At 35.1% G+C, this 12,580-nt stretch overlaps 1 protein-coding gene across 2 annotated transcripts in view; it reads right to left on the reverse strand.

Annotated features, from left to right (window-relative positions):
* The window catches only part of Epha3 (EPH receptor A3), a 305,965-nt gene that overhangs the window by 48,681 nt on the left and 244,704 nt on the right, over window positions 1-12,580 (reverse strand). For both annotated transcript variants that reach the window (XM_028761158.1, XM_028761157.1), the window contains exons 8-11: window positions 9,255-9,357; window positions 7,990-8,057; window positions 3,998-4,123; window positions 1,355-1,540 (exon numbers count right to left, since the gene is read on the reverse strand). In XM_028761158.1, the coding sequence (XP_028616991.1) occupies window positions 1,355-1,540; window positions 3,998-4,123; window positions 7,990-8,057; window positions 9,255-9,357 (483 nt within the window). The remainder of the gene's footprint in view (window positions 1-1,354; window positions 1,541-3,997; window positions 4,124-7,989; window positions 8,058-9,254; window positions 9,358-12,580) is intronic.

Raw genomic sequence — 12,580 nt, forward strand, 5'->3', positions numbered from 1 at the left:
TTGGGTTCCAGATCCATAGAGAAACTGCTTGATCAAGATGTCACCACGCATATTAAATGTCTAAATAACACAGAGAATCCAATGAAATGTGATCCTGTCCATCTAAAACACCATGTTCTTCCCCTAAAGGGACAGTAGAAGCACTTGCTTTCATAATATCCACCTTACTATCAATGTTTTAATTAATTATTAAAACAAAAAACCTGTTTCATCAGCAAATATTTCAGTATAATTAGTAGTATCACCTGAAAGTTACGTATCCAGAGGCAATAAATAACTATAGGATTTCACATGGTTATGTTTTTGATGTTGCAATTATACAGTTCTTGTTATTAAGTTGAATTGTTAAGTTCTTAATTCTATTTATTTCACATCAAAATTCAAAGGAAAATCAAAGTATTTCTTCAGTACGCCATACTCTTGTGTAGAAGGAAATACATTTTTAGCTACACTAAAGTGGGAGAAGGTATCATTGCCACCTGGAAAGGGCTGCACAAAGTGTTACAGAAAAATATCATTGGACAAAATATAACTAGTAATGCCTGTTGGTAACCATAGAGTATAGAAATGTGGTGCCAATGAATTATCCCCTGAAAGATGCCAAATTTTCTGCCATATGTTGTCATTCACTGGATGGAGTCTGTTGCCCATTTCACTTATTCTTCAGCCTGTGATCCAAAATCTTGAGAAAAAAAAATCCTCAATGCATTCTCAAGAGGTTTACATTGGGACTGGAGCCAAGAATTGCAGAACTGCCTCACATGATATTTTTATGCTGGCTGAAGAAACCATCATGGATATAAATCCAGAGCTCTGCAATGACCCTTAGCCAGAGGCTCCCCAGTGCAGCCAGGAAGACACTGGGAGCCTAGATCAGAACTATGTGAAATCTACTGGGGAGCAACGAGAAGCCGTGGGTCTCCTGTGAGTCCCAATCTTACATCTTAGATGCACCCCCAAGATTCCTATAATTTTCCTAAAGGCAGGAAGAGAGCAAGGGGTCAAAGATGTGAGGGTTTAAATGAAGCTGATAAGTAATACAAGAAAAGGCAGCTAATTGGGAGTTCCTGTAAAAATCCAGCCATTACTTCTCCTGATGCTCTGAGAACAAGATTATTCTTCACAATTCTCTTCAAGACAAGTTTTTAATCGACTGACTAGTGTCAGAATTCAGAGGTCTGTACGTTATAGAACAGCACTGGCATTTAACCTATTGCCAGAAAAAAATATGATCATCCTGAACAGAATTTCAGTTAGAACCAAGCTACTTGAGGTATCAAAATGCTTCAATGACTTTGAATTTATGCAATATCTGCTCAGCATGAACAAAAGCTGGCCTTGTGATTTTACTTACTTTTAGTGACAACTCCTTCCAGTCGGATGATGTTGGGGTGGTCAAACTGTCCCATGATGCTCGCTTCTCCCAGGAAGTCTCTCCTCTGTTTCTCTGTGTAGCCCACTTTCAGGGTCTTGATGGCCACAGAAATCTCTTTTTTTGAAGGAAGCTTTAAGCGGCCACTGCAAACTTCTCCAAATTCACCTGTTAGGATATAAAAAGAACAATAAAATATAATGAAATATTAAAAATTCACGAGGGTGAGTAGATCGCTCAGTGGGTGAAGTATGTAGTCCCCAGTTAGGAAGCCCAGCACTCAGGCCAGGTACAGTGGTGCATGTCTGCAAACTCAGACAGGCAGGTGCCCTGGGCTTGTAGGTCATCCAGTATAGCCACAGTAGCAAGATTAGGTTCAGGGAGCAATTAGATCTCAACAACCACACAAATAAAATATAGATCAATAGAGAAAAAAAGTCAGGGTCAACCTCTGCTTCCAATGTGTACAGGCATATGTGATTGAAGCATATACCACACACAAATGAGTGCATACACACACACACACACACACACACACACACGCAAACACCAAAATAATTCAAAACAGAGTAACTGCTTCTTTTAAATAACTCCATGAAAACTTATATGTTTGGACTTCGAAGGTATATTCTATAAGCTCAGAAAATTAAGAAGATGGCAATATAAATTGCCTAAGAAATCCTTAGAATACTTGTGGACCTTGACAGAAGCTCTCCATTGTTTAAACCAGCACATCACGAAACTGCAAGTGGAGAATTGCGAGAAGCCTCTAGTAGAGGTTGAATTTCTTGTTCTAATAGCTAACATTGTTTCAGGGTTATCAATGGGCGAGCATAGACATTACGATTGAACTCTGGATTAATGTCAGATGGTTGAAACTATTCTGTTTTTACTATGAGGGCCAAATTGGTTATAGACTTAGGCTCACTGAAAATGAGAGGGTAGGCATCTGCTATCAATTCATTTTATTGGAATATTGGTTTGTTGTATTATTGACACACCAGCTATAAAGTTCTCTAGGCTTCTGGGAGGAGAACAATGATACAATAATATCAAATGAAGCATAGCCAGTTTTACCTAAAACTCACTGTAGAAATATTTTTCTTAGACTTAATGTCCTCAACAAAACTACTTTAATGTGCAAATAATCTGAAAATTGTTGAACATGAAATAATGATGAATTTTGAAGCTTCTAATTTAGTTGATATAAATAGATGATATAATATTTCCTTGAACCATTAGGACCCTACCAGGTTAATAAGATTTATCTATTGCTATTCCAATAGATGCTGGGCTTCAGCCAACAGAAGCACCTTACATGTACTTCTCTGACTCTATTTTAGCTACAATTGCTACAAAATGTGCCACCGATGGAATGTCTTATCTCATTATTGTACAGAAAATTGGATTTGTGTTGTACAACATTTGAATCGTGTAGTAACCAGAGAGGGGTTATTTGTGAAGCGTTTTTCAATGAACTATTTTTAATTAACAAAGCATTGCTGAGTATTTTCTAAATATGTAACAGCTAGAGAGATGTGAGATAATCTGTTTATTTATTTATCTATTTATTTACTTTTTGTAAAGTAAATGTTTTGACCTCCAAAAATAGCAGAATATCCTATTTATTCCCTGATGAATCACAACAAATATTTTGCCATCACTTTAGGAAGTTTTAGCTTCCACCGACTTTACTTTATTATGTAAATCCAGTCTCCATTGTTAACAAAGCAATGACTTATGCTACTATACCTTGACAAAACCATCTACCATCCAAAATAAAGGATATAACTATCCTTCACATATTTCTCAAGTAGTGAGAGCAAATTGAATTTCATGAAATACCAACAGACCTCCGAGTGAACAGGGAATAATAATCCTTATTTCTGTAGAACTATCAGTTCTGTTGGGCTGGAGGAACAATAGCACAAAATTTGAGAAATCACCTAATTTCCTAAACTCAAGATAGAATATGTCACTATGGACATGGGGAAAATAAGGAAAAAGAGAAATTGCACCATAGCTTAGAATGTAAAACAAAAAAGATTCAATTTCCTTTCATGGGGTTTTTGGAACATTTCCAGGCAGCTTTAGTGCCGTTTGTGTCAAAACCTATGAGGTGAATATTATATTGGCATTCTATATTATTTAAAACACATACACCAAATAGTCACATGACATCTATATCAAATGTGCCAGTCTTTTATTTTTGATTATTGGTTCTCTGAAAGATACTTTTAAACTAAAAATCAAGATTTACAATGACTAGTTTTGTTTATAGTGAGGCTCCCTTTTATCCTGCTGTCCCCATTTAGTCAATAGCTTTGTGACACATGATCAGCTATTAGCCACTGCACTTGCAGTCGCTGGAATTCAATAAACAAAAGGCAGCCATGGTCTGAGAAGTCTGTAAGTCTGGCACCTTTGAAATAATTACATTCCATTAAATGCTGTATTTATTTATTGCCTGTCTTTGATCATGCAATCAGAAAATGCCTGTCTCTATAGTAGTACACTTAGGACTCACAAAAGTGAGCAAGCTCATGTTCCTCCTGTAGCATTCTTGCTGCTAGTTTAGAACTCATGATTAGTAACTTGTCGTTGGTAGGAGAACATGCTAGTTACCTGCGCCAACAACTTTGTCGATGGAAATGTTGGTGGCATCCAACTCCTTGGCGAACTCATGAACTGCTTGTGTAGGGTCTTCATATGTATGTGGATCAACATATGTCCTGAGACCTGGAAGTTTCACTATTGAAAAGAGAAAATCATGATTTTACTGAGCAAATTCCAAAATGTTAGTCCCTGAAAAAATTCTCCAGCACACTAACTTGTATCGTTCTTTAGGCTACTCTGTAATATTAAAAAAATAAAGTAGATCTGATAGAGATGTTGTACTAATTGTAAGGAAAAAGTTGTTTTGAATAGAGGAAGCACAATAAAGTATTTTCTCTGCTAAGACAATAAAAGGGGACATTGAAATGTGAATGTCAGGAGGAAGACTTTAAGAGTGGCAGTGGGCATTATTGTTACTACCACAAACCATCACACCAATGTGCTACTAAACACTTCTGATTTAGAGGCACTAGAACAGCCAAGTATTTTGATAGTACACCATCTGACAGCAAATTAAAATACATGAATATGCTCAGAAGTCAGAGAGAGGCTTAAGTATAAAGTAATTATAACATTACAAAAAACATCTATGATACTACTGTGTGTATGTTTTATTTATTCACAAATGAGTTTACCATCCGAACTGAAAAATGAAGTTTAAGCTTCATATTTTATGTGCATACCAGCATACTATCAGTTGGCTTAAATCGTGTGTGACTCTGAACACAACTAAAAGCAACATAAATATTGTTTAAAAATTTAATAGTTATCCTGAGAAGCCATTTTAAGCATAAGTCATACATGTAACTTCATGCTATATTTATTTATTCAGTTATTCTGAATTTGAAATTATCCTGGCTTTCTGTAAACAAAATAGCAAAGAACCAAAATCATTTATCTGTTATCTAATATTATGAAATACTTTTCATCATCTGGAAAAACTATCACATTAAAGAGAATTTGGAATGCTCAAACAAATTATCTACAAAAGAAAATCTTTTAAATAAGAACCTACAGTAAATCTATGAACACACTCAAAAATTAAAGATTGAAAATTTATTCCATCAAAACTTTTGATGACATTATAGATGATTTCAATTTTGGTAACATGGATCACATTGTTTTAATATGAACCAAGTATTCTTAAAATAGATTTTTTTATTTAGTTACACTTAAAGGTTAAAGAACATTTTCTTTTATTAAAAAAAAAGCAGAGACTGTAATTTCCAAAAATTACTTTATAATTTCAGCATCTCATTTAGAAAAAGATAACTAAACAATGCACTGGCCCAAGTGGAGTTGGTTGAAAGGGGAATAAATAATTGCTAGTAGTTGTCCTCAAGGTAAGCCGTCAGCACAGTGGAATATCAGTCAGTAAGACCAGTATTTCAGAGAGTGTTTGTTTTTGAAGTATGATTTATTCCATGAAATATTTTTTCTTTTCTGTAGAAGCAGATGTGGACTCGTCTTTTAAGAAAAGGATTCATTATTTTTAATGTTAAGCTACTAACTACCAATAGTATCAATACTAAGACTCTGTGCCTAAGAAAAGCTGTTATACATTTCTCAATTTGGGAGTCACTGAGTTACTAAAATATTTTAGAAAATAAACATGTGTTAGAATCTTCTAGTGTTAGTCAGTTTGGTTACATTTAAATATTCACTTCAGTTACTGATTTTCTGGTGTATTTTGATCTGCCTTTAATTTTTAAGAAAATTTAAAAATTCCTTAAGAAAGAAAACAACATTTTGAACTTAAAGTTGAATGTTTTCATTAAATAATTGCAAATCTGTGACTTTGTTAACTTTGAAGAATAAAGAATATGTTAGAGTGATTTTCTGACACTAAAATTTATAAAAATGTGAGATAATTGTGTCATGAAATGTCTGAAATTTAACAAAAAATATGCTACTAGTTTTAAAAGTCAGACCTAGAGAAGCACGTGTTGAAATAAATAATACAAAGCTTGGATAACCATTCTCCCCTCAAAAATCAACCACATTTGCTTCTATTAGTTAGCATAAAGTAAATTGATTTTTCTGTCCACATGACATTTGTGAAAAATTATAAACATAAACACACTGCCATGAGTAAAATGGTCTTTACACTAGGGACCTTAGCTGTTGATTTTTAACTGCTCACTCCTGATGTTCTGGGAACCAGGAGGTTTGGGCTGCAAGGCAAGTAATCCCTTCACACCAATAATTAAGGGCACCATACAGAGTAACTGGGCTCTGCCACAAAAACCAGATAATAAACACATGCACACGTGTTAAGCTGTGCTACTTTACAGCTCATTCTGTGCAAACACAATAATTTACATTTCCATTTTACCAGCATGAGTTGCCCTAAGGACAGCAAAAAATGTCCAGGCAGAGAGGGCAAGGAGACAGGATCTTAAGAGGCAAAACACATTTCTTTTCTTTTGAAGCAACGTTATAGGATTTGTAACAAGGCTTGAGGTAATAGTTCATAGCTAGAGCTTTTTTAAAGTAATACCAAATAAATGGTCTGAAATAAACCAGCTGTAGTAATCAGAGGCAGAAAGTCTATGACAAGCATGTAACTTGCTTTATGGTTTTAAAACAAAGATAATATACATTTTCTAAAATACATTTGTTTATTGTAAGGATACGGTGCATTATAAAAAAACCAAAAAACTAGGCTGTTATAAAGAGGGAGGGAGAAATACTAGAATCTGCATAGAATTGGTGGCAGACATTTATTAACGTCCATATTCATACAGGTTATGATTCCCATAAAATGGCTAAGTCAGTTTGGTGCGTTACAGAAAGTATTCACACCAACCATCCACCTCTAAGATGAATTCAGAAGAATAGAATTGCCCAATTTAGTCAGGCTATGAAAGAATGGAAGGCTGTTCTTCTACAATTTGATAGTTCACTAAGTTTATTTGATACATTATCTTTAACTAGGGTTGGAATAACCTGCATAGGTGCGGGATTGAATTAAGGTAAAGCGTCGTTGTTTTATTATTAAATGGATTATTTTAGTACAGCTCTGTGATGGAAGGAATAACACCTACTTCCTCTGCAAGCTCTCCCACTATTCCATGTAACCATTTACATTTTTGTAAGTATCCGTTTCTTTTTTCTTTCAACCTATGGTTTGCTTTTCTACATGGAAACTAGGAATGGAAATTTTACATGAATTTCAGCCACAATAGTTTTTTAGATGCTCAAATAGTATTTGATAGGAAGCATCCTATCAATCTAAAGAAAGTTTTAAAAGGCAGTGGTCAGGTAAGCATCAGTCTGGGCTTTTTGGTATCTTGTATGAGATCTTGCTCCTCCTCTGAAGGTTTATAATTTCTATGCTGAATGAAGCTAGGGTTTGAAAAAGCAGACACATGGATGATATATCTACCAGAGAAGATAAAAGTAGGCATCTCTTTGTTCAATGCAAAAATATTACCTAAAGGTGTATTTCCTTGAAAAACTACTAATAGAGGTTTAGTTGGTTGTTATTGATGTGAGGAGGGAAAATACTGTCTTCCCCATCAATTACGTGATATATAATTTTAAAATAAGCAGCTTATTCTAAGAGCCCTTTCCTAGTTGGTGGACCAAATGAAGTCACAGATTTCATATAAACAGTGGTCATTTATATTTACTTGTCAGCCCTGAGAGAGAAGATGCTATTATTTGGATTTCAGCTGACATGTAGTCATGAGGATGTTGAGGTTATGCTTAACACTCCAGTCACTTAGATATGTCTACGTTTCTAGAACTCATCACATGCATTTTCTGAATATAAAACCACAGGTTACCCATCACTCTAAGTATTCTGAAACAGAGCCATAGAGAAAATGCTTCATACAGAAAATTAGATTTACTACTCTTTCTAAAATCAATTTAAATTTGCTCATTTTTTTTCCTCATAAGGCTACTTTCGCATTTATTTTGTCAAAGAGAGGTTACCCAATCAAATATTAGCAACTGCTGAAATTGAAACGTTAAAACAAAGTTTCAAAACTCACAGTGGCCATTCCCAAAGTGAAGGCGCTTCTCCTCTGAACTGTGCTTTGACTTGTGATAGCCACAAAACCTAGAGGCAAAGCAACAAAATATAAATGCACTACCTATGCACAGAAAATAAAAAACACCACAAATAAGGCTTTCCCCTGAAACAATCAAATGCTTTAATGAAATTTTATTGACATTATATTACTTTTTTTCTCTGGGTACCCTGGAAGGTTGCCTAATGAGGAGATATGTAGAATTGCCTCCCCGCTGAGCAGACACCTCCAGTTCAGATTTTATAATGGCCTTAGAATGTGTTTATAGTATTTTTTAACAACTACTGTTGGAATGAATAAAGAGTAAAGTCTCCATTGGTAATGAGTGTTGTGCCCTGTGCCCAGTGTTTGGGGTGAGAAAGTGTCAAGGAATCTGGGGTCATTTGAAGAATGAGGGGATAATTGGAAAAAGAAAGTGGGAGCTAAGAGTAGGGTCAAAAGAGAAGCCATCTGAGTTAGAGGATGCAGGTAAGAATTAATGGAGATCAGGGAGCTTATTGGGAGACTGTGTTTCCTTGTAAGGTCAGAAGCCACAGCTATAAAGTCCCGCCAACTACTGCCTAAACATGAGCAGGACAAGGACAGCAACAATAGATATGTTAAAGTAGACCATGGAAAGCCCACGAGCTCTCAACCTCACAGGAAAATCTAGAGGCAGCTTAGGAATCCTGAGAGGTGGAAAAATAATCTTTCTAGGCAAGAGCACCCCACTTATCTAGTACTGAACTGTTAGCCTGAAAAATAAACATGTGAGTAACACTGTATATACTAGACAGATTATAGTTGGAAATATGTATACATATACACATACATATTATATACTATATATTGTATATTGTATATGACATTACATACATACATTATGTATTATAAAGTGTATATGGTACGTATTACATATTTCTTATATGCACACATACGTACCATAACAGTTGAAAACAAGAGACCATGAATTTGACAGGGAACAAAATGGGGTGTAATTGAGAGGCTTTGGAGGGAGAAAAAAGAAGGAAAAAAAGTTGTAAACATAATCTCAAAAATTAAAAAAAAATAATGGAGAAATAAGAATGAAAGGAAGGATGAAAGAAAATAAAAGCAGAAGGGTCTCAAACATAAAATCCTATTCTGTTAAGGGACTTCTTTGAGTACTCAGTCTTCAGATTCTAACGCAGCTCAGCACACTGAGAAATGCCACAGTAATGGACAATTGTTCAGCCAAGCAAACTCACCTCCCAACCAAAACGTAGGTGACCACAGTGAGGACAATGATGGCCACGGCTGCAGAAATAGCAATCATCACCACATGACTGTTTTCACCAGAGATGGAGAAAGCTGCGAGGTTGAAGGAAATAAATAAGAGAACAAACATTAGCAGAGTGACTGACAGCTACATGGCAGTGCTTATAAACTCACGCCGCATTCTAACTTTTTGTAGTTTAATCTAGCACAGAAGGAATTCACAGAGTTTAAAGCAAAGCGAAACAAAACAAAAGACACACTTCTCATAATTTTTATGACATTATTCATTAATGAAATTAAGGTTTAATAATAAATTACTTGAGTGGCAGATTGTGAAATCTGGTGGCCTGTTTTCATCTGTCCACTTTAGCATGAAAGTTATTGGATAAATCAGAATTCCTGGTAAGAAACCAGGTGAACTTTGAAAAGAATCTTATTTTGAACTTTATGTGTCTATTTATTGGCTAAGAGAATTTTTCTTTATAGCAGTATAGATAAAGGTTGGGGGTACTGTACTAAGTGAAACAAGCCAGGCAAGGAACATATATTTCATGTCCTCACACACATGAGGAAGCTAATAAAATACTAATGCAGTTAGAAGATTAATATTAATATAAATAAAAACATGATAGAGTACTTGCTAAGTAATACAGTTATTATTTTGTCAGTTTTGAGACAATTTGAAGAATAGAAAAGTCATGAAATGATGGTGTGTGTACATCACATCACCAACAAATTCTCCTGGAGTTCCTTACTTCATAAAGAGACCCCATCTTTAATTAATTAGTTAAGAAAGAAATTACTGTAGTGCCAAATCTACTCAACTTCCAGAGTTTTTTAATAGTTCACATATAAAACAGGTTTTGCTTTATGAGGTATGCATAAGAACTCAATATCTTATAACATTTGTCAATTCTATGAAATTCAAATTTATATGCCCATTAATAAGCATCCATTGGAACACAAACACAATTGGAAGTGACTTATTTTGAGTTACATTGAGTACTATCAATGCAGACTCTATATGTGCACAGATTCAAATATTTATCTGCCTAACTACAGAGTAAGTTTACAGAATCTTGAGTCAGACCAATGTTGCTCTAACTGTGATGTAAATAACAAGTCACTGCATAGGGAAATAAGTTCTGGTTGTTTGTTTTGAAGTCAGGGTTAAGACTGGCATTGCTTGTTTCTTTTTTTCTTTTTGTTCATTCATTTCATTTTATCATTGTGTATCTGTTTATTTTTCTATTTGGCTGTTTTCTTGAGAGAGAAAGAAGACAGAGTTGGAAAGGCAGGGAGATGGCAAGGCTCTGGGTGGAGGTGAGGAATGAAAAACTTTGATCATAATACAGTGCACAGAATAACTTTATTTTCAATTAAAGACATATTAAAACCAAACAAGCACAGAAACAAAACTCAGGTGTATCTTAGGAGCAGTTAAATGATGCAATATAAGTACCAGCGTGGGGCAGCAGTGTTCAGTTCCCTATGCATCTGACAGACGAGCCTAAAGGGTAATTGGAAGTCAATCCACTGCTTTAAGCACTTTTTTTAAGTGCCCCTATTCTCCTATTGCTTATACCACTGTACTAGTCATAGAATGGAGTCTGGGTTCAGGCTCAGGTACTGTTACTGCTAAGAGTACAGTGAACAGGCAGTCTCCAGCTGTTACACCTTTAGTGTTCACAGCAGTCTCGGGCATAAGCCATCCCTTCATGGTGCCTAATTAAGCAAAAACAGGAGTGATGGAGTCTGGGGATTCTGGACCAAGAAAAGCCTTGTAGAACAGGTCATTTCTAGTCTTTGGTTCTTCATAGCAGTTAATATTGCCAAATCTGTTTGCAGTTGGAGATACCCCACTCCACCAAGCCTTTCTACTCATCCTCTTTCAGCATGCCAGATACACACCTTAGCCTGAAACTATCCATAGACATCTAGAACACCCCACCTCTAATGCATCAGGTACCTCCCCATAAAGCTGCTACTCCTGAAACTCCATCTTCATAACCGCTTGACATTAACGTTCCTATCCACTGGCTATAGATATGTAATTATTTTGTAAAAAAGCTTACCCTGGGTTTCAAAATGCTGATTAAAACATGATAACACTCTGCTTTTCATTTTGTATGATGTAATTTTTAATGAACAATAACTTTAAAATTCAATGGATGTTTTGTAATTAACAAGTTTATTTCGGATAGCTCAATGAGAGCAGGAGAGGGAATGATAAAGAGATAAAATGGTCCTCTCTCGCCTTCAGTCATGGGATGAATCTACAATAAAATCCTGCCCCTAATATACATTATTACTTGATGTCATCTAAAATGTATAATCAGATCATACCACGCTTGCTGTTGAAATTGTAAAAACAACATAAATGACTAATATCTATGTAGCATATAAATGCCCAACTGTTTAAAATTGTACATTGTTGTCATGGACAACTATTATACTTCTCCTAATTCAATTTCAAAATGCTTTACCACAAACTAGACTCTCGACTTTTTACTGAATCTCATTTTCCCTTTGTTTTTGAGATGATTATATCATTACATCATTTTCCATTTCCCTTTTTTACTCTAAGCACTCCTGCATACACACCCCTTGTTCTCTTTCAAATTCATAGCCTCTTTTTCATTAACTGTTATTAGGTGCACTTATGCATATATCCATGTATTACTAGATATAACCTGCTCATTCCATATAATGTTACCTGTGGGCCATTTGACATTGAATGACCAATTGGTGTGTTCCTCACATTTTAATCAAGGTTGTTCATGTTAGCACCTTTTTCTACATAGGAGAAAATTGGGTACTTGCTCATTCTTCTGAGCTAGCATGTCTAGCATCCTTCTTGTTTGCTATATTATATAATTTAGTTGTATGTTTAATAAATTAATAAAATTAAAACATTTATACAGTGCCAGTCAGTTTTCAAGTTCTTAATTCATTATAACAGTTCTCTATTGAAGAAGTTACAAAAGAACCCCACAGTCTCTGAAATAACCTTAGCATACAATGTTTTCCATATAATGATCCCACTTTGCAATTGTCATTCTGCATTATAGTCTCTATTAATACCTTCCAAATTTTTAATTCACCAGATCAAGTCTTTTCAGTGAAAGACAACAATCGCAAAATGACCTTAGTCATTCAGGTGTCCTAATTTTAACAGTGCCAATGCTCCCATCCTAAGGTAATGATAGCCATCTGCCTCCAAGGAGTCTAAAGTGTTTGATAAGTAGGTCCAGAACATATATGCATGTTCTGACTCTTGCTATGTTATAAAAAGTAGTCATTCTATTTAACATGT

Source organism: Grammomys surdaster, unplaced genomic scaffold, assembly GCF_004785775.1.
Source record: "Grammomys surdaster isolate TR1022 unplaced genomic scaffold, NIH_TR_1.0 126679, whole genome shotgun sequence".
NCBI lineage: Eukaryota > Metazoa > Chordata > Mammalia > Rodentia > Muridae > Grammomys > Grammomys surdaster.